The sequence below is a fragment of the Mesoplodon mirus genome, assembly GCF_964341445.2.
Source record: "Mesoplodon mirus genome assembly, chromosome: 3".
In the NCBI taxonomy this organism is placed as follows: domain Eukaryota; kingdom Metazoa; phylum Chordata; class Mammalia; order Artiodactyla; family Ziphiidae; genus Mesoplodon; species Mesoplodon mirus.
This window is the reverse complement of record NC_138978.1, coordinates 185,910,872-185,931,196: the sequence shown is the minus strand read 5'-3', so window position 1 is coordinate 185,931,196 and position 20,325 is coordinate 185,910,872. Positions and strand designations below refer to the sequence as shown.

The 20,325-nt window shown below is 36.1% G+C and overlaps 1 protein-coding gene across 2 annotated transcripts in view; it reads left to right on the top strand.

Annotated features, from left to right (window-relative positions):
* Window positions 1-20,325, top strand: part of KCTD3 (potassium channel tetramerization domain containing 3) — a 71,730-nt gene that overhangs the window by 12,127 nt on the left and 39,278 nt on the right. For both annotated transcript variants that reach the window (XM_082613801.1, XM_082613800.1), the window contains exons 6-9: window positions 192-272; window positions 1,251-1,391; window positions 1,850-1,940; window positions 14,271-14,461. In XM_082613801.1, coding sequence (XP_082469927.1) covers window positions 192-272; window positions 1,251-1,391; window positions 1,850-1,940; window positions 14,271-14,461 — 504 coding nt within the window. The remainder of the gene's footprint in view (window positions 1-191; window positions 273-1,250; window positions 1,392-1,849; window positions 1,941-14,270; window positions 14,462-20,325) is intronic.

Below are 20,325 nucleotides of genomic sequence, written 5' to 3'. Positions count from 1 at the left end.
CTAATTTTTGATGGACTAGTAGTCAGTGCTTGGTTTTTGTGGATTTTCATAGTAAAAAGGTGTTGTCAGCTGATTTAACTTAAACATTTTCCTTTTCTTTCCTTATCCTCTTTAACTAGAGAAAATAAAAGTGGAGTACTATTTTTGTGTTTGCATGTACTCTTGACAAGTTTGCTTTGAAATATTTTCAGTAAGAAGGCTTCTCTTATGTGAAGAACTGGAGCGTTCATCTTGTGGCAGTGTCCTTTTTCATGGTTACTTGCCTCCACCAGGTACTTCTGCTTTATCTATTTAGTTCTTTTTTTAAGTCTTTTTATCATTAAGTAAGTACAGATGTGTGAGTAGGAAAATCTGATTCTTGATTATTGAGTTTCCTTTGTAAATCTGCTAGAAAAAGTGAGACCTTTAATATTAACAGAAGTTAAGTCGTACTGTGTATTAGGGTAGGGATTTGCCAAACTTTTTCTGTAAAGGGCCAGATGGGTTTGTGAGCTAAAAGATCTCTGTGGCAACTCTTCAGCTCTGCCATAAATGCTACAGAAATGCATGGGTGAGACTGTCTAATAACAGCTTTATTTACGTAAACAGCCATCAGGCTGGACTTGGCCATGGCCAGATTTGCTGACTCCTGTGTTTGAGAACTGGTTGTCGTTCTCCTTTGTGGGACCCCAGGAGCTTTTTAGAGATTTAGCAGTGTACAGGGCAGAGGAGTGTGAGGTGCATGTCATCTCTGCCCCTCTTCAGTGAGTTAGAAGAGTTCGGTCTTTACCTGTGTTGTAGCAGGCTTTTGAACAAGATTTCATTTTGAAAAAGGCTCTCCTGCCAAATAAGAGATGTTTGAAAGTACAAGGCAATTCAGCTCTAGAGCGGTTTATATTAGTAAATAGTACCTAACGCATAGTAACTGTTCCATAAATGTGAAGAGTAGTGACAGAATGAATGAGTTAGTGATTGATTGATTTGGTAACCTAGAGCTAGGTAAATACAGAGTATAATATGATAAATCTTAGTCTTACTTTTTATATATATAACATGATAAGTATCAGAAATCTGTTGAATGAATTTTATTTTTAAAAAATCTCATCTTGTTTTCTATGGTAGTTAATTATTTGCAGTAAATTGGTATATTGGAAGAGAAATTTTGGCTATAATGAAATTCACATTTGTTTGTTTCTTAGCCATAATGTGAAATTTTAAATTTTTGGTAAGTGAACTTAGAAATAAACTTATCTTTTTCTTTCCTTTTATAGGTATTCCTAGTCGTAAAATAAACAACACTACTAGATCCTCTGCTGATTCTAGAAATGGACTAAATTTTACAGAAGGTGAAGCTCGAGGAAATGGTACACAGCCTGTTCTCTCTGGAACTGGAGAAGAGACTGTTAGGCTAGGTAAGCAAAGAGTAGATAAATTAAAAAAGTATGTATGTTTTTAGTTCTAGATGATACTGAGTAATTATTTTTAAAGATGTGATTTTTGCTTTATCTCTTTTTTATCTAGATCTACCATTTATATCTTGAAGAATCTCACCTAACATAATTTTTATTTAGAAAGTTCATGACCTTCTGTTAGCTCTAAATCTTTAGAACAGAGGTTGGCAGACTTTTTCTGGAAAGGGCCAGACAGTGAACATGTTGGGCTTCATGAGCCGAAGGGTCTCTGTTGGAACTGCTCAACTTTCATTGTGGCACGAAAGCAGTGATGACGATGTATGCACAGATGTGAATGGCTGTGTTCCAACCAAGCTTTCTTTATCAAAAGAGGCAGAGAACTGGAATTGGCCTGTTAGTCATAGTTCTGCCAGCCCCTTCTTTAGAACATAAAAGATTTCTTTTGCTAATATCAACAGGATTTCCTGTGGATCCACGAAAGGTACTAATAGTAGCTGGCCATCACAACTGGATTGTAGCTGCGTATGCCCATTTTGCTGTGTGTTACAGGTATTGTATAATTAATAATGGTTTGCTTTTTATTTTGGGGGGTATTTTTTAATATTGTGATTTTATTTTTACAGATTTAAGAGCTATTTATTTTAGTCATCAAATTTTTTTCCTTCATATTTTGCCCACTTCTGTATCTCCTGATTAGATTTAGTTTGCTTTTATTCTCACAACTAATTTGGTAAATATTATTGATAGCCTCAGTATGTCTTAAATATTGCGCATACAGTGTGAATTGTGATATAACTGGGACTATCTTGAAGTTACATCTTCTTGCTTACTTTATCCAGCTTCTCAATCATTTAACTATTGTATTAAATGATGAGGCAGGATTGTTAATGTGAGCCCTGTGATTTTTGTCTATAATGATTGAGTCTTTTGTACTCTACAGTAGGGGAGAATAGGACCCTACATTGGTCATGACTGCCATATGGTTGGGAGCGAGGTAGTGAAGCAGGACAGTTGTAGGCAGAAGTGATGTAGTTTAACATCTATAATGTGTGAGCTTTACACAGAGGTAGTTTGGTTTTACTAATTCTTGCATTCTCAGAAACTAACAGGGAGCAAGGAAAAGTGTACACCAGTGATTTCTCTTTTTTAATTGGAAAAATGGTAGGATTATTAGTTCAAAATCACTATATGCAATGGGAAATGTTGATGACAGGGAATGGCGTAGAAGAACAAAAATGGTTGGGATATACTAACTTAGACTATGATCCTATTGAATTTAATTGCCAAAATATCAAAAAACATATAAATATTTTGTCACTATTGAATTTAGTTAAGAAAAAGTAGCCACAATAGATTAAAAATATTTAAAATGTCTTCTAAAGTTTACAGATACATTTAAAGGATCTCAGATGTATTGAATAAAAGAAAAACCCTCAGTTTATGAGAGATTTGTCGTATATGTTAAAGGAAAAAAAAAGACCTCTTATATCAGTAATCTGCACTTTATATTTTCATTGCAGTAGAGATTTGGTGCACACTTTTCATTTTGAGAGCATTCTATTGATATGTATTTTTAATATTATTTATTGAGTAGTATGAAAAATATTTTTTGGATGATTTCTTTCAGGGATGATTTTATATGAAGCAAGACTGATTTTAAAAAGGGAATTTTTTTTTTTTTAAGAGTGTTGTTTTGAACTTACCAGCTTATGGATCTAAATTGAGAAATGGTTTTAGATTTTGCTCTGTTTGTTTAAATATTATGTACATTTTTGGATAGGGGATTCCAAAGGAGTTGTATAACGATTATACCAAGTTATCCAGGTGTAACAGCATAATTTATGTTACTGCACAGCAGTGCTAAGGATTGTGACTTGCCAGACAGGGACACATGGTATTGCACAAAATTTCACTCATTGAGTAACTAACGTAAAGAAGATGATGCTGTTACATTTTCCATTCTTTGTTTTTGCTTTTGACCATGACTTTTCTTTGCTTTCACTGAGTGTTGATGATTTCAGAACAATATGCCCATGCAGAGTGACAAAGGGAAAGAATTAAGGACATATTAGATTTTCTCATGTACAGTTAAATCATTCAACACAATGCCAATAAAAAGATTTCAGAAGGAAGGAAAATATTCAAATTATTTTAAGAGTGTAATCATTTTAATAAATTGTTTTTCCACAGCTTTTTATATCAATAAATTTAAAACCTTAAAAAAGGAAAGAATAGCACAGTGAAATATTTTTCACCTATATTCATTAATTTTCTACCTTGTTAGGTTTTACTTCTATATTTCTTTTTTCTTGCTCAGTTTACAACCTGTTACTTGTATTAATGAAGAGTATTTGTGTAGATTGCTTCCCTTTTGGAGCTTATATTACACTTTAGATCTTTAATCCATGTGGAATTTACTTTTTGTATATGGTGTTAGATTTAGGAATCTGTTTTATTTTCTTCCAAGTGGGTGGCTAATTATGTTCTGATTATTACATAAATCATCCTTTCTCATTGAATATGAAAGCCCCCTTTATCTTGCTTTATATTTATTTTTATATACTTGAATCTAATTTTAGACTTTTTTTTTCCATTGATGGACATTTAGGTTGTTTCCCTGTCTTGGTTATTGTAAACAATGCTGCTATGAACACGGTGGTGTAGATATCTTTTCAAACTAGTGTTTTCATTTCCTTTGAATATATTCCCAGAATTGGAATTGCTGGATCATAGGGTAGAGCTATACTTAATATTTTTGAGGAAACTCTATACTGTTTTCCATAGTGACTGTACCAGTTTACAATCCCACCAACAGTGCACAAGGGTTCCCTTTTCTCCACATCCACAGCAGCATTTGTTATCTTGTGTCTTTTTGATGATGGCCATTCTGACAGGTGTGAAGGGATATCTTACTGTGGTTTTAATTTGCATCTCCCTGATGACAAGTGATGCTGAGCATCTTTTTATGTACCTGTTGGCTGTTTGTATATCTTTGGAAAAATGTCTATTCAAGTCCTTTGCCCCATTTTTTAATTGGATTATTTGGTTTTTTGCTATTGAGTTGTATGAGTTCTTTATATATTTTGGATATTGACCCCCTTATCAGATATATGGTTTGCAAATATTTTTCCTATTCCATAGGTTATTTTTTCACTTTGTTGATAGTTTCTTTTTCTGTGCAGATGCTTTTTTCGTTTGATGTAGTCCTACTTGTTTATTTTTGATTTTGTTGCTTGTGCTTTAGGTGTCGTTTTCAAAAAAAAAAATTATTACCAAGACACATATCAAGGAGCATTTTTCCTGTGTTTTCTTCTAGGAGTTTCATGGTTTTAGGTCTTACATTTAAGTCTTTAATCCATTTTGAGTTTATTTTTGTGAGTGGTGTAAGGTACAGGTCAAATTTCATTCTTTTACAGGTGAATATCCAATTTTCCTCGCACCATTAATTGAAGAGAAAATGCCTTTTCTCCATACACTATTCTTGGCTCCCTTGTCAAATACTAGATGACTATATATGCTTGGGTTTATTTCTGGGCTCTTGATTCTGTTTCATAGGCCTATTTGCTGATCATCTTAATTATTCCCTTCATTATCTGCTGAGAATTCAGAATAGGAGACTGAATATTTTTGTGTGTTGGGTTAGATGGAAGAGAAGCAAGATAAAGCATTTTTATGTGTTAAAGAGAAAGACTTGCATATATGTTTAACTTCACAGTTTAACCTTTGAGAGGTAAAATCAACTGCCTTTCTAATCAACTTGGCAGTGAGGTGTTGGAAAGAAAACAGTGAAAGTTATATCGAGAAAGGTCCAGTAGAAAATAAACAATGAGGGATTTTATGCTGACATACAGTGTGTTTTTTCCAAAAAAAAAAAAAGAAGAACAACATAGGCAAACAAAATTGCTCTAACAAATGTAGCTCATCCATCTTGACCACAAAGAAAGAATCATTGTGTCCTTATATTTCTGCCTTCTTATGGTACCCTCTCCAAACCACAGTTGTGTTTTTAGTTGGAGGGTCTCCTAACTAACCTCCAAATCCCTCTATCTGGCTGGGGTCCATCTCTTGAAGGAAAATAGGCAAAGGGAAACCCTAAGTCACAGAATCTGGTGTGACAAATCATTTCAGCCCTGAGCAGAAATTATGGATTTGGGAGTGGGAAAAGGAGTGGGGAGATGTGGGAAGGAGGGAGAGCTCTTCAAAATAAGATAACTCAGCTCTAGAGTTATGAGGTATCCCCTCACACTGGTCAGAATGCCCATCATCAAAAAATCTACAAACAGTAAACGCTGGAGAGGGTGTGGAGAAAAGTGAACCCTCTTGCACTGTTGGTGGGAATGTAAATTGATACAGCCACTATGGAGAACAGTATGGAGGTTTCCCAAAAAATTAAAAATAGAACTATCATATGACTCAGCAATCCCACTACTCGGCATATACCCTGAGAAAACCATAATTCAGAAGGACACATCTACCCCAATGTTCATTGCAGCACTATTTACAACAGCCAGGACATGGAAACAACCTAAATGTCCAACGATAGATGAATGGATAAAGAAGATGCAGTACATATATACAATGGAATATTACTCAGCCGTAAAAAGGAACGAAATTAGGTCATTTGTAGAGATGTGGATCGACCTAGAGTCTGTCACACAGAGTGAAGTAAGCCAGAAAGAGAACAACAAATATTGTATATTAATGCATATATGTGGAATCTAGAAAAATGGTACAGATGAACCTATTTGTAGGGCAGGAATAGAGACGTAGAAGTAGAGAACGGACATGTGTACACGGGGAAGGGGAGGGTGGGATGAATTGGGAGATTTGGTTTTACATAAATACACTACCATGTGTAAAATAGATAGCTAGTGGGAACCTGCTGTATATAGCACAGGGTGCTCAGCTTGGTGCTCTGTGATGACCTAGATGGGTGGGATGGGGGGGGCATGGGAGGGAGGTCCAAACGGGAGGGTATATAGGTATACATATAGCTGATTCACTTCATTGTACAGCAGAAACTAACACAACATTGTAAAGCAATTTTACTCCAATTAAAAAACAAATAATAACTCAGCTCTAGAGGTTCCTGATGAGAAAAGGTTGGGAAACGACCTAGTTCCATAAAAATTGCTTCTGAATATTGAGAAATGAATTGGACTTTTAAGTTATGATTTATTGGGGTATTATTTTATGCCAGGCATTACACCAAAGGCTCTTGTACACATGTTCTCATTTAATTATTGCAACAACCTGTGGCATGGATCTCATCGTCCCCATTTTACTAGTGAGGAAATCAGTTTGGAGAAAAAAGTACCCCAGGTCATCCTGGGGAAAGAAGTGACAGGATTCTCAACTAAACCTTGAGTCTAAAGCCACTGCTCTTCACCACTGTGCCCACCATGCCTTTCTTTTAAATTACAGCCTTCCAAAACATTGCTATTCCATTTGCATTTTAATTGCTCAAAAACATCTTACAATCAATATTACCTTGTTGCTCCATGTGATTGTATTGAGATCTGGGTGTCAGGAGCTGTTAATACCTCTCTCCATCCCAATGCTTCCCATGTCCCTGGCACACAGAAGATACCTAAGAATGCATCAGAATAAATGCTGTGTTCCTGGTCTCTGGTGTTAGTAACGTCAAACAATTTTGACAACATTATTAGTAATTCTTTGACTCAGTGGGACAGGCAGTGAGTGGGCTCAGTCTGAGAGCTACCCCTCCTCACCTTATGGTTTCTATTCCTAAGGGAGTGGAATGGGGTGGAAACATCTAACAAACAAATCAACTGAACAGCAAAGTTTCAGCTGCAGAGACTTAGGAGAAGAAAATAACATAGGTGACTTGTATTAGTTTCTTAACTGCTGTTCTAACAAATTACCACACATTTAGTTTCTTAAAACAACACAGTTATCATCACTCAGTTCTGGAGTTCAGAAGAGTTCAAACTAGATCTTGCTGGGCTAAAATCAAGGTATTGGCAGGGCTGGGTTCCTTTTGGAGGCTCCAGCAGAGAATCTGTTTCTTTGCCCTTTCCGGCTTCTAGAGGCCGTCTGTGTTCCTTGGATCACAGTTCCTTTTTCTGTCTTTAAAACCAGCGGCATAGCATCTTCAGATCTCTTCCCTAACTCCCACTGTCCTACCTCTGCTTATAAGGACGTTTATGATTACATTGGTTGCACCTGGATCATCCTTCCATCTCAATTTAATCACAACTGCGAAACCCCTTTGCCGTATAAGGTAACATATTCACCGGTTTCAACAGTTTGGATGAAGACATCTTTGGGGAGCCATTATTCTGCTTACTACATTTGGTGAGGAGTGCCATAGTTCAGATGGATAGGACAGACATCAACTTGGAGGTGAATATTACTCTTCTAGTTTGGATTTTAATTAGCTTGTACAAGACACCTACTGAGACAGGTCTTTTTTTTTTTTTGGAGTATAGTTGATTTACAATGTTCTGTTAGTTTCAGGTGTATAGCAGAGTTGATTCAGTCATACACATACATATATCTATTCTTTTTCAGATTCTTTTCCCATTTAGGTCATCACAGAATACTGAGTAGAGTTCCCTATGCTTTACAGTAGGTCCTTGTTGATTATCTATTTTATATATAGTATTGAGTATATGTTAATCCTAAACTACTAATTTATCCCTCCCCTGCTGCATTTCCACTTTGGTAACCATGTTTGTTTTCAGTCTGTGAGTCTCTTTCTGTTTTGTAAATAAGTTCATTTGTATTATTACTATTTTTTTTTTAGATTCCACATGTAAGTGATATCGTATGATACTTTCTCTGTCTGACTTCCCTTAGTATGATAATTTGTAGGTATATCCATATTGCTACAAATGGCATTATTTCATTCTTTTTAATGGCTGAGTAATATTCCCTTGTATATACGTACCACATCTTTACCCATTCCTCTGTCCGTGGACACTTAGGTTGCTTCCATGTCTTGGCTATTGTAAATGGTGCTGCAGTGAATGCTGTGGTGCATGTATCTTTTTGAATTATGATTTTCTCCAGATATATGCCCAAGAGTGGGATTGCTGAATCATATGGTAGTTCTATTTTCAGGGTTTTAAGGAACCTCCATACTGTTCTCCATAGTGGCTGTACCAGTTTACATTCCCACCAGGGCTGTAGGAGGGTTCCCTTTTCTCCACGCCCTCTCCAGCATTTATTGTTTGTAGACGTTTTGATGATGGCCATTCTAACTGGTGTGAGGGGATAACTCACTGTAGTTTTGATTTGCATTTCTCTGATAATTAGTGATGTTGAGCATCTTTTCATGTGCTTTTTGGCCATCTGTATGTCTTTGGAGAAATGTCTGTTTAGATCTTCTCCCGATTTTATGATTGGTTTTTTTTTATATATATATAGAGCTGCATGCTTTGTTTGTAAATTGTGGAGATTAATCCCTTGTCAGTCACTTTGTTTGCAAATATTTTCTCACATTCTGTGGGTTGTCTTTTCATTTTGATTATCATTTCCTTTGCTGTTCAAAAGCTTTTAAGTTTAATTAGGTCCCATTTGTTTATTTTTGTTTTTGTTTCCATTACTCTAGGAGATGGATCCAAAAAGATACTGCTACGATTTATATCAGAGTGTAGTGCCTTTGTTTTCTTCTAAGACTTTTATAGTATCTGCCCTTACATTTAGGTCTTTAATCCATTTTGAGTTTGTTTTTGTGTATGGTGTTAGAGAATGTTCTAATTTCATTCTTTTACAAGTAACTATCCAGTTTTCCCAGCACCACTTATTGAAGAGACTGTCTTTTCTCCATTGTGTATTCTTGCCTCCTTTGTCATAGGTTAGGTGACCATAGGTGTATGGGTTTATCTCTGGACTTTCTATCTGTTCCATTGATCTGTATTTCTGTTTTTGTGCCAGTACCGTAAGGTTTTGATTACTGCAGCTTTGTAGTATAGTCTGAAGTCAGGAAGTCTGATTCCTCCAGCTCCATTTTTCTTTCTCAGGGTTGCTTTGGCTTTTCAGGGTCTTTCGTGTTTCCATACAAATTGTAAAATTTTTGTTCTAATTCTATGAAAAATGCCAGTGGAATTTTGATAGGGATTGCATTGAATCTGTAGATTGCTTTGGGTAGTATAGTCATTTTCACAATATTGATTCTTCCAATCCAAGAACATGGTATATCTCTCCATCTGTTTGTATTGTCTTTGATTTCTTTCATCCGTGTTTCATAGTTTTCTGAGTACTGGTCTTTTGCCTCTTTAGGTAGGTTTATTACTTTTGTTGCAATGACAAATGGGATTGTTTCTTTTTGTTGCAATGGTAAATGGGATTGTTTCCTTAATTTCTCTTTCTGATCTTTCATTGTTAGTATGTAGGAATGCAAGAGGTTTCTGTGCATTAATTTTGTATCCTGCTAATTTACTGAATTCATTGATGGGCTCTAGTAGTTTTCTGGTAGCATCTTTAGGATTTTGATTTTCTATGTATAGTATCGTGTCATCTGCAAACAGTGATAGTTTTACTTCTTTTCCAATTTGGATTCCTTTTATTTCTTTTTCTTTTCTGATTGCCGCGGCTAGGACTTCCAAAACTGTTGAATAAAAGTGGTGAAAGTGGACAAGTGGACAACCTTGTCTTGTTCCTGATCTTAGAGGGAATGCTTTCAGCTTCTCACTGTTGGAGAATGATGTTAGCTGTGGGTTTGTCATATAGAGCCTTTATCATGTTGAGGTATGTTCTCTCTATGCCCACTTTCTGGAGAGTTTTTATCATAAATGGGTGTTGAATTTTGTCAAAAGCTTTTTCTGCATTTGTTGAGGTGATCATATGGTTTTTAGTCTTCAGTTTGTTAATGTGGTGTATTACACTGATTGATTTGCAGATATTGAAGAATCCTTGCATCTCTGTGATAAATCCCACTTACTTATGGTGTATGATCCTTTTAATGTATTGTTGGATTTGGTTTGCTAGTATTGTGTTGAGGATTTTTGTGTCTATGTTCATCAGTGATACTGGCCTGTAATGTTCTTTATTTGTTGTATCTTTGTCTGGTTTTGGTATCAAGGTGATGGTTGCCTCATAGAACGAGTTTGGGAGTGTTCCTTCCTCTGCAATTTTTTGGAATAGTTTCAGAAGGCTAGGTGTTAACTCTTCTCTAAATTTTTTTTTTTTTTTTTTTTTTTTGCTGTACGCGGGCCTCTCACTGTTGTGGCCTCTCCCGTTGCGGAGCACAGGCTCCAGACGCACAGGCTCAGCGGCCATGGCTCACAGGCCCAGCCGCTCCGCGGCATATGGGATCCTCCCAGACCGGGGCACGAACCTGTATCCCCTGCATCGGCAGGTGGACTCTCAACCACTGCGCCACCAGGGAGGCCCTCTTCTCTAAATTTTGATAGAATTCACCTGTGAAGCCATCTGGTTCTGGATTTTCGTTGGAAGTTTTTTAATCACAGTTCCAATTTCAGTATTTGTGATTGGTCTGTCCTTATTTTTTGCTTCTTCCTGGCTCAGTCTTGGAAGGTTGTACCTTTCTAAGAATTTGTCCATTTCTTCTAGGTTGTCCATTTTATTGGCATGTAGTTGCTTATAGTAGTCTCGTGTGATCCTCTGTATTTCTGTGATGTAAGTTGTAACTTCTTTTTCATTTCTAATTTTATTGATTTGAGCCCTTTTTTTTTCTTGATGAGTCTGGCTAAAGGTTTATCAGTTTTGTTTATCTTTTCAGAGAACTAGCTTTTAGTTTCATTGATCTTTGCTGTTGTTTTCTTTGTCTCTATTTCATTTATTTGTGCTCTGATCTTTATGATTCTTTCCTTCTACTAACTTTGGGTTTTGTTTGTTCTTCTTTCTCATATTACTTTAGGTGTAAGGTTAAGTTGTTTATTTGAGATTTTTCTTGTTTCCTGAGGTAAGATGTATTGCTATAAACTTCCCTCTTAACTGCTTTTGCTGTATCCCGTAGGTTTTGGATTGTCATGGTTTCATTGTCATTTGTCTCTAGGTATTTTTTTGATTTCCTCCTTGATTTCTTCAGTGATCCATTGGTTGTTTAGTAGCATATTGTTTAGCCTCCACATCCACATGTTTGCGGGGTTTTTTACAGTTTTGTTCTCATAATTGATTTCTAACCTTATAGCATGGTCAGAAAAAGATGCTTGATATGATTTCAGTTTTCTTAAATTTACTGAGGCTTGCTTTGTCACCCAGCATGTGATCTGTCCTGGAGAATGTTCCATGTGTACTTGAGAAGAATATGTATTCTGCTGCTTTTGGATGGCGTGTTCCATAAATATCAATTAAGTCCATGTGTTCTAATGTGTCATTTAAGGCCTGTGTTTCCTTATTGATTTTCTGTCTGGATGATCTGTCCGTTGATGTAAGTGGGGTGTTAAAGTCCCCACTATTATTGTGTTACTGTCGATTTCTCCTTTCATGGGCGTTAACATCTGCCTTATATATTGAGGAACTCCTATGTTGGGTGCATATGTATTTACAATTGTTATATCTTCTTGGATTGATCCCTTGATCATTTTGTAGTGTTCTTCTTTGACACTTGTAACAGTCTTCATTTTAAACTCTACTTTGTGTGATACGAATATTACTACTACAGCTTTCTTTTGATGTGCATTTGCATGGAATACCTTTTTCTGTTCCCTCAGTTTCAGTCTGAATGTGTTCCTAGATCTGAGGTGGGTCTCTTGTTGACAGGATGTATATGGGTTTTGTTTTGTATCCATTCAGCCAGTCTGTGTCTTTTGTTTGGAGCATTTAATCCATTTACATCTAAGGTAATTATTGGTATGTATGTTCTTATTGCCATTTTAGACACTTAGGTTCTTTGACATATATATCTGTTGTCATACAGTTTGCAGTTCAGTATGCTTATAGTAAGTTTCAAAATCTTGTAAGGCATGTCCCCTCCACTCTGTTTCTTTGAGATCTTAATGTGGAAGATAACCATATTCTTTGCATAGCTTTTCCGATTTCAGAGCATTGGTTCACTAGGCAGCAGTAAGGAGATGGAATGCTATAATATCAGAGCTTGTTCTGTCTTGTTTTACTTATGTGAAATTTCGTATTACATGTATGGAAAATTATAGAGCAAATATTGCTTTTTCTTTGTACTTAATTTTAACTTAAAAATAGAAGTAAATTCACATATCTTATTGAGTTAAATTATGTAATTGTTATAATCCCTCTCAAATATGCTGTCCTGATTGTTTTACTCTTTTTTGGCATCTCTTTATTTTATAATCCCCTAATTTTTCTAGAGAAAAATTATTTAGAAGTACACTCTTTGTAAAAGATTAGATCGTATTTTTATAAAGATTAGATCGTATTTAGTTTTATTATTTATATTCCTCAATTAATGATCACAAGATTACATCATTCACCTCCTTAAATAGATACAGCATCTCTTTCTTGAACAGTGTATGAGCCTAGTATATGTCTGCATCCACATAGCAGCATATTATCATTATGCTTGAAGTGCTGGCAATTCTTGCTTTGTGTCCAGTCTGACAGTTCCTGAGAGCCATCTCTATTTCATTTCTCAATGTTTGTCAGTATTTAGAGTTTATTAGATAATTATTTCCATTTGTGTATTTCAACACATTAATCCCATCTGGTGGCTGAAGTGGGTAATTACAGACCATCCATTGCCTAGGAAAAAATAATACATATTTCTGTGTATTGCTTTTAAGTTTAAGGAAATCATTAGTTGTTGAAATTAATAAGAAGGTTGAATTGCATATTTTTGTGAATTATAGTTGTATTACTTTATTGTAATTTTTAAACAAATGAAGCTAAAGTGATTTTATTTAGGTTGTTAGGTGATCATCATTTATGAATAGTAAAGTTTGATTTTTGTGGTGAATATGTCATTGTAGTATATAAAGGAGGACTTATTTTCTTCACATTTATTTGTTCTCTTTAGGTAAGGCAAAGAGAATCTTTACAGTTTTGTTTGTATCACTTGTTTGGTATAACTTTAAAAAATAGATACTCCATAGTTAAAGTTCAGGTCATTTATTGTCATGATTGCTTAACTGTAGGTTTTAAGTGTATGAAAACTTACTGTATAATCACAGAGAATACATGTCCGAAAGACTTAAATTCAGTTAGAACAGAAAAAATTATTAAAAATTTACAGGTGTGTTTATCAGAAGTTAAATATTAAAGCATTTTTATTCAGTCAACTGCAAATGTGAATCATGATAATAAGTCTTTACATATGGGGAATGAATAGTCTCATGAGACTTTTTTCATTTAGAATAAAACCTTTAAAATCCAGTCCTCAGAGAATGGTTTCCAAAGCCCCACATTTTATTCACTTGATTGTGCCAAGATGTTGGAGTATATATCGTATACCAGATCACTCCATTATCTTAGTTTCCATGAATAGACTATCATCTGAAGTTTCAAAAAAAAATGATTGGTTGAGTGTCAGTTAATAAGAGTAACTGAATAACTGATCAGTAACTGAAAGGAATAATAATTAGTCTGAACCTCTGATTTTTGTTGACTATTTCTATCCATAGATAATCACAGTTCCAAATTTTTGTGTAGAAAAGTGAAAGGTACTACCTTTTTTTTTTTTTTTTTTTAAGTTACTGAAGTTTTTACAATTTGAAGAACTTGGCTAAATTATTCTTTGGAGAAGTATAGAACTCTAGGCTCCTTTTAAGTGGTTTGTATGTTCTATGTATGTAAATATAAGGTACCTCAGGAGTAATCTGGCTTTGTAGAGGATATAGATCAACAGAATTTTATATTTAATGAATATAAAGGTAGATAAATAGCTGTGATTCAGTTTATTTTGGAACATTCATTTGTGGGTTTTTTTTTGCATAAGTGCTGCTGAGTCTCACTTATGTGTCTGTTCTTACTTAACAGAATCAAAGAATCTTCAGGATGGCAACAAGTGTTTACAAGCCCATATTTGGATTGGACTATTGAACGAGTAGCTCTAAATGCAAAAGTGGTTGGAGGTCCACATGGAGACAAAGACAAAATGGTCGCCGTTGCCTCAGAGAGTAGCATCATCTTATGGAGTGTCCAAGATGGAGGAAGTGGAAGTGAAATCGGTAGGAAAAATCTTGTGTACGCTGTTACATATAATATTCTGAAGTTTAAGAGGGATTGCCCGTAAATATCAAAACTAGTTATTGGACTAGTTATTAGTTAGCTAGAGCTGCTGCATCTTATTTTCGGGGTCCAGTAATATACAGGGCTGCTCATTGTGAGAGGAATGATCTGGTAAGGAGGGAAAAGAACTGAAACCGGACTGCTCTACAAGAATGTGCTTTTCCTGAATCCTGTTTAGTGGTGGCTGCTTTCTCTCCACCTCTTTCATACCACTGGGCCTGAGGATTGGGTGAATAACTTTGTTGTTCCTCCTCATTTGTTGCTTCTAGGCCAGAAAGTCTCAAGCTTTTAAATCTCTTCTAAATTTCACGTGACATTCTAGTTCAGGACCATTAAGGGTTTTTGTTTGTATAGGTTTTATCTAATAATATTCACCATAATAGCAGTTAAAACTGAAATTTTAATAACTGCTTATTAATTTAAAAAATAACAAATAAGCCCATTGCATGGTAACATGAATAACATTTTTAATGAAGAATAACTATATTTCCAAAAATTTTTGTGGGAAGAGTAGCAATGGTTTACAAGTTTGTAAACCTCTTTAATGTTTTATTGAATTCTGATACCTATTTCTGCTTTCAGTCTGCTACGTTTTGTTACTCTGGTTGAACTACATGAAGAGAATTTGGCTTCACACAGATACACAGTTGAAAAAAACATTTTTATATAGTCTTTTCAGATAATTGTGGATAGTGTTTGCTTCTATCCCAAAATTTTGAAATGATATTGGTGAACTCTGTTCATACAGATCATACTCTGTTAAATTAAAATCCATCAATCTGTTTTGTACTTTGAATGGATCTTTTGTCCTTACATAATTTTATAACATGATGCATTGGTCATTTGGAAAGTGTTGGTTTATTCTGAGTCATGTAGATCTTCCAAGTGTTGATACCTTTCATTGTACAATATAGTAAAAAAAAAAATCACATTTATTACTATAACCACTGATCACATCTCTGAACTCTGTTGTGTTAGGAAGTTGTCATGCTCACTGTGGCAGATAAACGTTTTCCAGAATTCTGATATTCACTTGAAACACTGAGTTTGTATCATTAAAGTAACAGATCCACTTTTCTCGCTTTTAGGAAAGTCTACCAAATAACCAAATCTGAATTACCATAGTTTGTTAGTCGTGCTTTCACATGAAAATGGTACGCTGTGAGGAGAGCAGCTGGTTTCCTTTCAGCTCCAGCAATTGGGGAGATGCTTCTCCTCGACACAGTCATGGTACTTAGTCACACAGAGTATTCAGAAGACATACACTCAAAATGACCCTCAGTCAATACATATTCTTACACAGATTGCTTCATCCAGGAAATTCTTAAGTTAAACTGGCCTCTTTTCTTTCATTGAAAGTGTGCGGCAGAGAAGAATTTAATCACTACCAGTACAGTTTACTGCCACTGCTTTGGTTCATGCTAAGGTGCTTTTGCTCTTTTTACCCAACGTTGCTTTGCGCCATTAGTGCAAAGATCAACAGTAACGTTCTAGGATAAAGTGTGATATTCATACGTTTTCAAGACTTTGAATATTTCAACACCATGTGTGTTTGTGGCCAGATACTCAGGTAAAAGATCTCTGATGACTGTCTGGTACTGAAACTGGATGAACAGAAACAAAACACCCGGTCCAGCCACATCTGTGTACTCATGTTTGTCTTACAAAAATGCAGTTTTGCAGACAACCTACTGTCTGCACCAGTCTTTAATTCGAGGACTTACTGTGTCATTGAAAAGTGCCAGTGTTGTGGTTTCTTTTACTGACATTTCCTCTAGCAGGCATTCACCATCGCCATCTGTCCTAGCTTTCTTAGTCTCCCAGTGATTGTGTGCCCTCCTCTAGCCAGTGCAATGCCATATCTTACACTGTAGGATGATTAGTGGCTTTTTCATTTCTAGTTTGAAAATCTGTAACAATTTGTGGCTTTTAAAACACTTTTTCCATCTTCATTTAAAATATTTCTTTAAACTCTGAGTATTTGGTCTCAAGGAACCCACAGCTGGCTTTATAATACTGTTCAAAATTGTTCTGTTGCATAGGCACAATAAGGCAAGTTATTAATATCTGTAAAGCTGAGGGAAAGATTACTTTTGTTATTTAAAATTTTTATATACAGTTTCGCTCAGTTTGTTTAGAGTCCTCCCTTCCTTGAATCAAAGAACTCTACTATGTCATATGTATCTTTCCCAGCACTGTTAGATTTAGATGGTGCAGCTATGGATTGAAAGGCAATTTAAGTATAAGAAAAATACATTAAAAATAATTTATTTTAGAATAAAATATTTTAAGCAGTTTTAGGTAAAATTTAAAAATTAAGAAAGGTTTTCAGAACATTTTAAAAACTAATATTGCAAAACAACAAAGTGTACTTCTTGTGTTTCTTTGTAGGCACAAGGAAAACTTGTATTTTAAAATAATTATAGCACATGTAACTGAAGACAACTAATAAAAGCATAGTGGAAGTATTTAGGCCAAACTAAGTTAGTCTTGGGAAACTTAGTTGTACCCTAGCCTACCATCATAAACCATTCTAGAGAATATAAGAACACATATGCAGATGCCATTCTCTAAATGGTGACCTCATCACATGTCATGTAGCCTCTGGAAAACTCCTCTGTACATTCTTGAGATAATGAGAGTTTGTTTAAAAAAAAGGCAAGTAGTGCTTTAATATCACCATGAAAATAGTCTTGACTTCAGACTTCCAGAGGGTTCTCAGAGACCAAGGATTCCTAGACCATACTTAAAGAGAATCATTGTTCTAGACCATTTTCCTTCCCTTCTCTCCCAGCTACTCCCCCAATCCCCACGCCTGCCCACATTTCGAATCTCATGCCATCCGAATTTACGCTTGATGGAGTCCTCAGCTTCCCTCTAGATTACTATCCTTCATGCCTTTGAAATTACTAACTCTGATTTTCCAACTCAAAAATTCTTTAGCTCCACTGGGAACTTCCCTCATTACTTCCCTTTTTATAGACTTGGATTCCATCATTATAATCACTCTAGCATAGAGCCTCAGTTTTCTTGTATCTTTCCCTTTGCCTTACCTACCTGGAGAAACCACATCCCTGGCCAAATCGACCTTTCCCCCTGAATATTAAAGGCGGTGAGGAAAAAGAAATGCATATGCACACAAAACAATAGTCTCAGTCCGTGACCTCTACTCTCAGGTGGGCCTTTGAAGGCTACCCAGAAATCCCACTACATTACCCTTGTCAGCTCTGCCACTCTCCTAGATGACTGTTTCATACCTTCTTCTTTTTCCTTAAACTTCCAACATCTTCTGCCATTCTCATTGAGAGAATAGAGAAAACCAGGAGAGACTTCTCCTAAATTCCTTCAATCACATCTGCCCATCTACGTGTATCTGTGCTCATATAATCTATTATCACATTTATTACTGTGGTTAAATTGTCTCTGATCTTATCTAAGGCCAACTCCTTATATCCAGCTGTGTACTATGTTCTATTTCCTTCTACCTACTGGAGACATTGCCCTAGAAGTTATTCCACTCTGTTGGATCATTTCCATCATCATACAGCTGTGCTTTAATTCCGCCTTAAAATCAGCAGCAAAAACTACCCTATGGTCTTTTCCAGTTTTTACTTCATTTTTCTGTTCCTCTTAAAGCAAGAGAGAGTAGTTATCTGATCTTGTTTCTATATCCTCCTCTTCTCTTTAGAAGTTGCTCTAATTGTGCCCCCAACCACTCTATAAAACTATTCCTCTTAGTGGGACCTATGATCTGTACTCTGCTATATCCTAGGATCAATTTATAGTCTTCATCTGGTTAGAACTGTCATTTGATAATATTTGATACAGTTGATTACTCTTTTCCTATTGAAGACTTTCTTTCTTTGGCTTCTAGGACACCTTATTGTCTTGACTTTTATTATAGCTCTTTGTTTCTTCTCAGTTCCTTTTGATAGTTCTTCCTTATTTGCCTAATTTCAAAATCTTGGCATGCCCCAGGGCTCAGTCCTTGGACTTCATTCCTCTATATCTGTGTCTGGTCCTCAAGATCATTCCCAGGTTCAGTGATTTGCTAGGAGGACTTAGAGGACTCAGCACATAGAGGTACTTAGAGCTATGGTTTATTACAGTGAAAGCATGCAAAGCAAAATTGACAAGAGAAAAGACACATGAGGTGAAGTTCAGTGGAAACCAGGTACAAGCTTTCAAGAGTTCCCTTCCAGTGGTATCTCACAGGGCATGCTTAATCCTCCAGCAGTGAATTGTGACAAAGTTGTGAGACGTCTACCGGGGAAGAAGCTCACTAGAGACTTGTTACCCAAGGTTATTTCTAGAGGCTAGTCACTTAAGTACCCTCTGCCTAGCCTGTATCAAGATTCCAGATTCCCAAAAGGAAGCAGATGTTGAGCATAAACGCCATTGTTTACACAGCAGTTTAGGCTTTTTGTCAGCATAGATTAGATTTCTTTTGTCTAGAATTTCATGAGTGGAGTTATGTAGTTAGTATGTGTTCTTTTGTCTCTGGCTTCTTTCATTCTACATAATGCTTTTGAGTTCATCCATGGTGTTGAGTGTATCAGTGGTTCATCCCTTTTTATTGTTGAGTGGTATTCCATTGAATTAATATTCCAGAATTTATTTATCCTTTCGTCTGTTGGTAGACATTTGGTTTATTTCCAGTTTGCAGATATTAGGAATAAAGCTGCTATGAAGGTAGCAGTCTTTCTTTGGACATTTTTTTTTAACATCCTTATTGGAGTATAATTGCTTTACAATGGTGTGTTAGTTTCTGCTTTATAACAAAGTGAATCAGCTATACATACATATATCCCCATATCTCCTCCCTGTTGTGTCTCCCTCCCTCCCACCCTCCCTATCCCACCCCTCTAGGTGGTCACAAAGCACCGAGCTGATCTCCCTGTGCTATGCGGCTGCTTCCCACTAGCTATCTGTTTTACACTTGGTAGTGTATATATGTCCATGCCACTCTCTCACTTCGTCCCAGCTTACCCTTCCCCCTCCCCAGGTCCTCAAGTCCATTCTCTACGTCTGCGTCTTTGGACATTTCTTAAGTGTCTAGGAGTGGAATTTCTGGGACCTGTGAAAAGTGTATGGTTTATGTTATGAGAAAATGCACCACTGTCTTCCAAGTGGTTATTACCGTTTTACATTTCTGCCAGCAACGTGTGAGAGTTCTGGTTGCTCCGCACCCTTACCAACACTTTTTTTTGTCAGTCTTAATTTGAGCCATTCTAGTGGGTGTGCAGTGATTTTAATGTTGGTTTTAATTGCATTTCCCTAACTACTAATGATATTGAGCATCTTTTCATGTCCTTATTGACCATTTGTACTGTGTTTTTGAGACGTGTCTTAAAATCATTGCCCTCTTTTTATGAGATTGTCATCCTATTATTGATTTGTAATAGGTCTGTACATAGATTAGTGGCTTGCAACGAGGGATGATGTCCTCCAGGAGACCTGTGGAAATGTCTGGAGAATTTTTGGTTGACCCCATTGAGGGAGGACTCTTCTCTCTTTCTCTCCAACTCCCCCCACCTCACTCCCTCTCCCTAACATCCCTCCCTCATTCCCTCTTCTCTCTTCCTCTTTTTGAAATTCAGTTACATTTTAGGCCACTTCATATTGGCCTAGAAGGCACTGAAGCGCTATTTTTTTTTTCCAATTTCTTTTCTCCCCCTTCGTCAGTTTAGATCAATATCTTTACTGTCTTTTGCCCTTTTGCTGCGGTATTCATTTAATCTGCAGTTAAGCCTATCTAGTAAGTTTTTTATTTGAGATGCTGGACTTTTCAGCTCTAAGATTG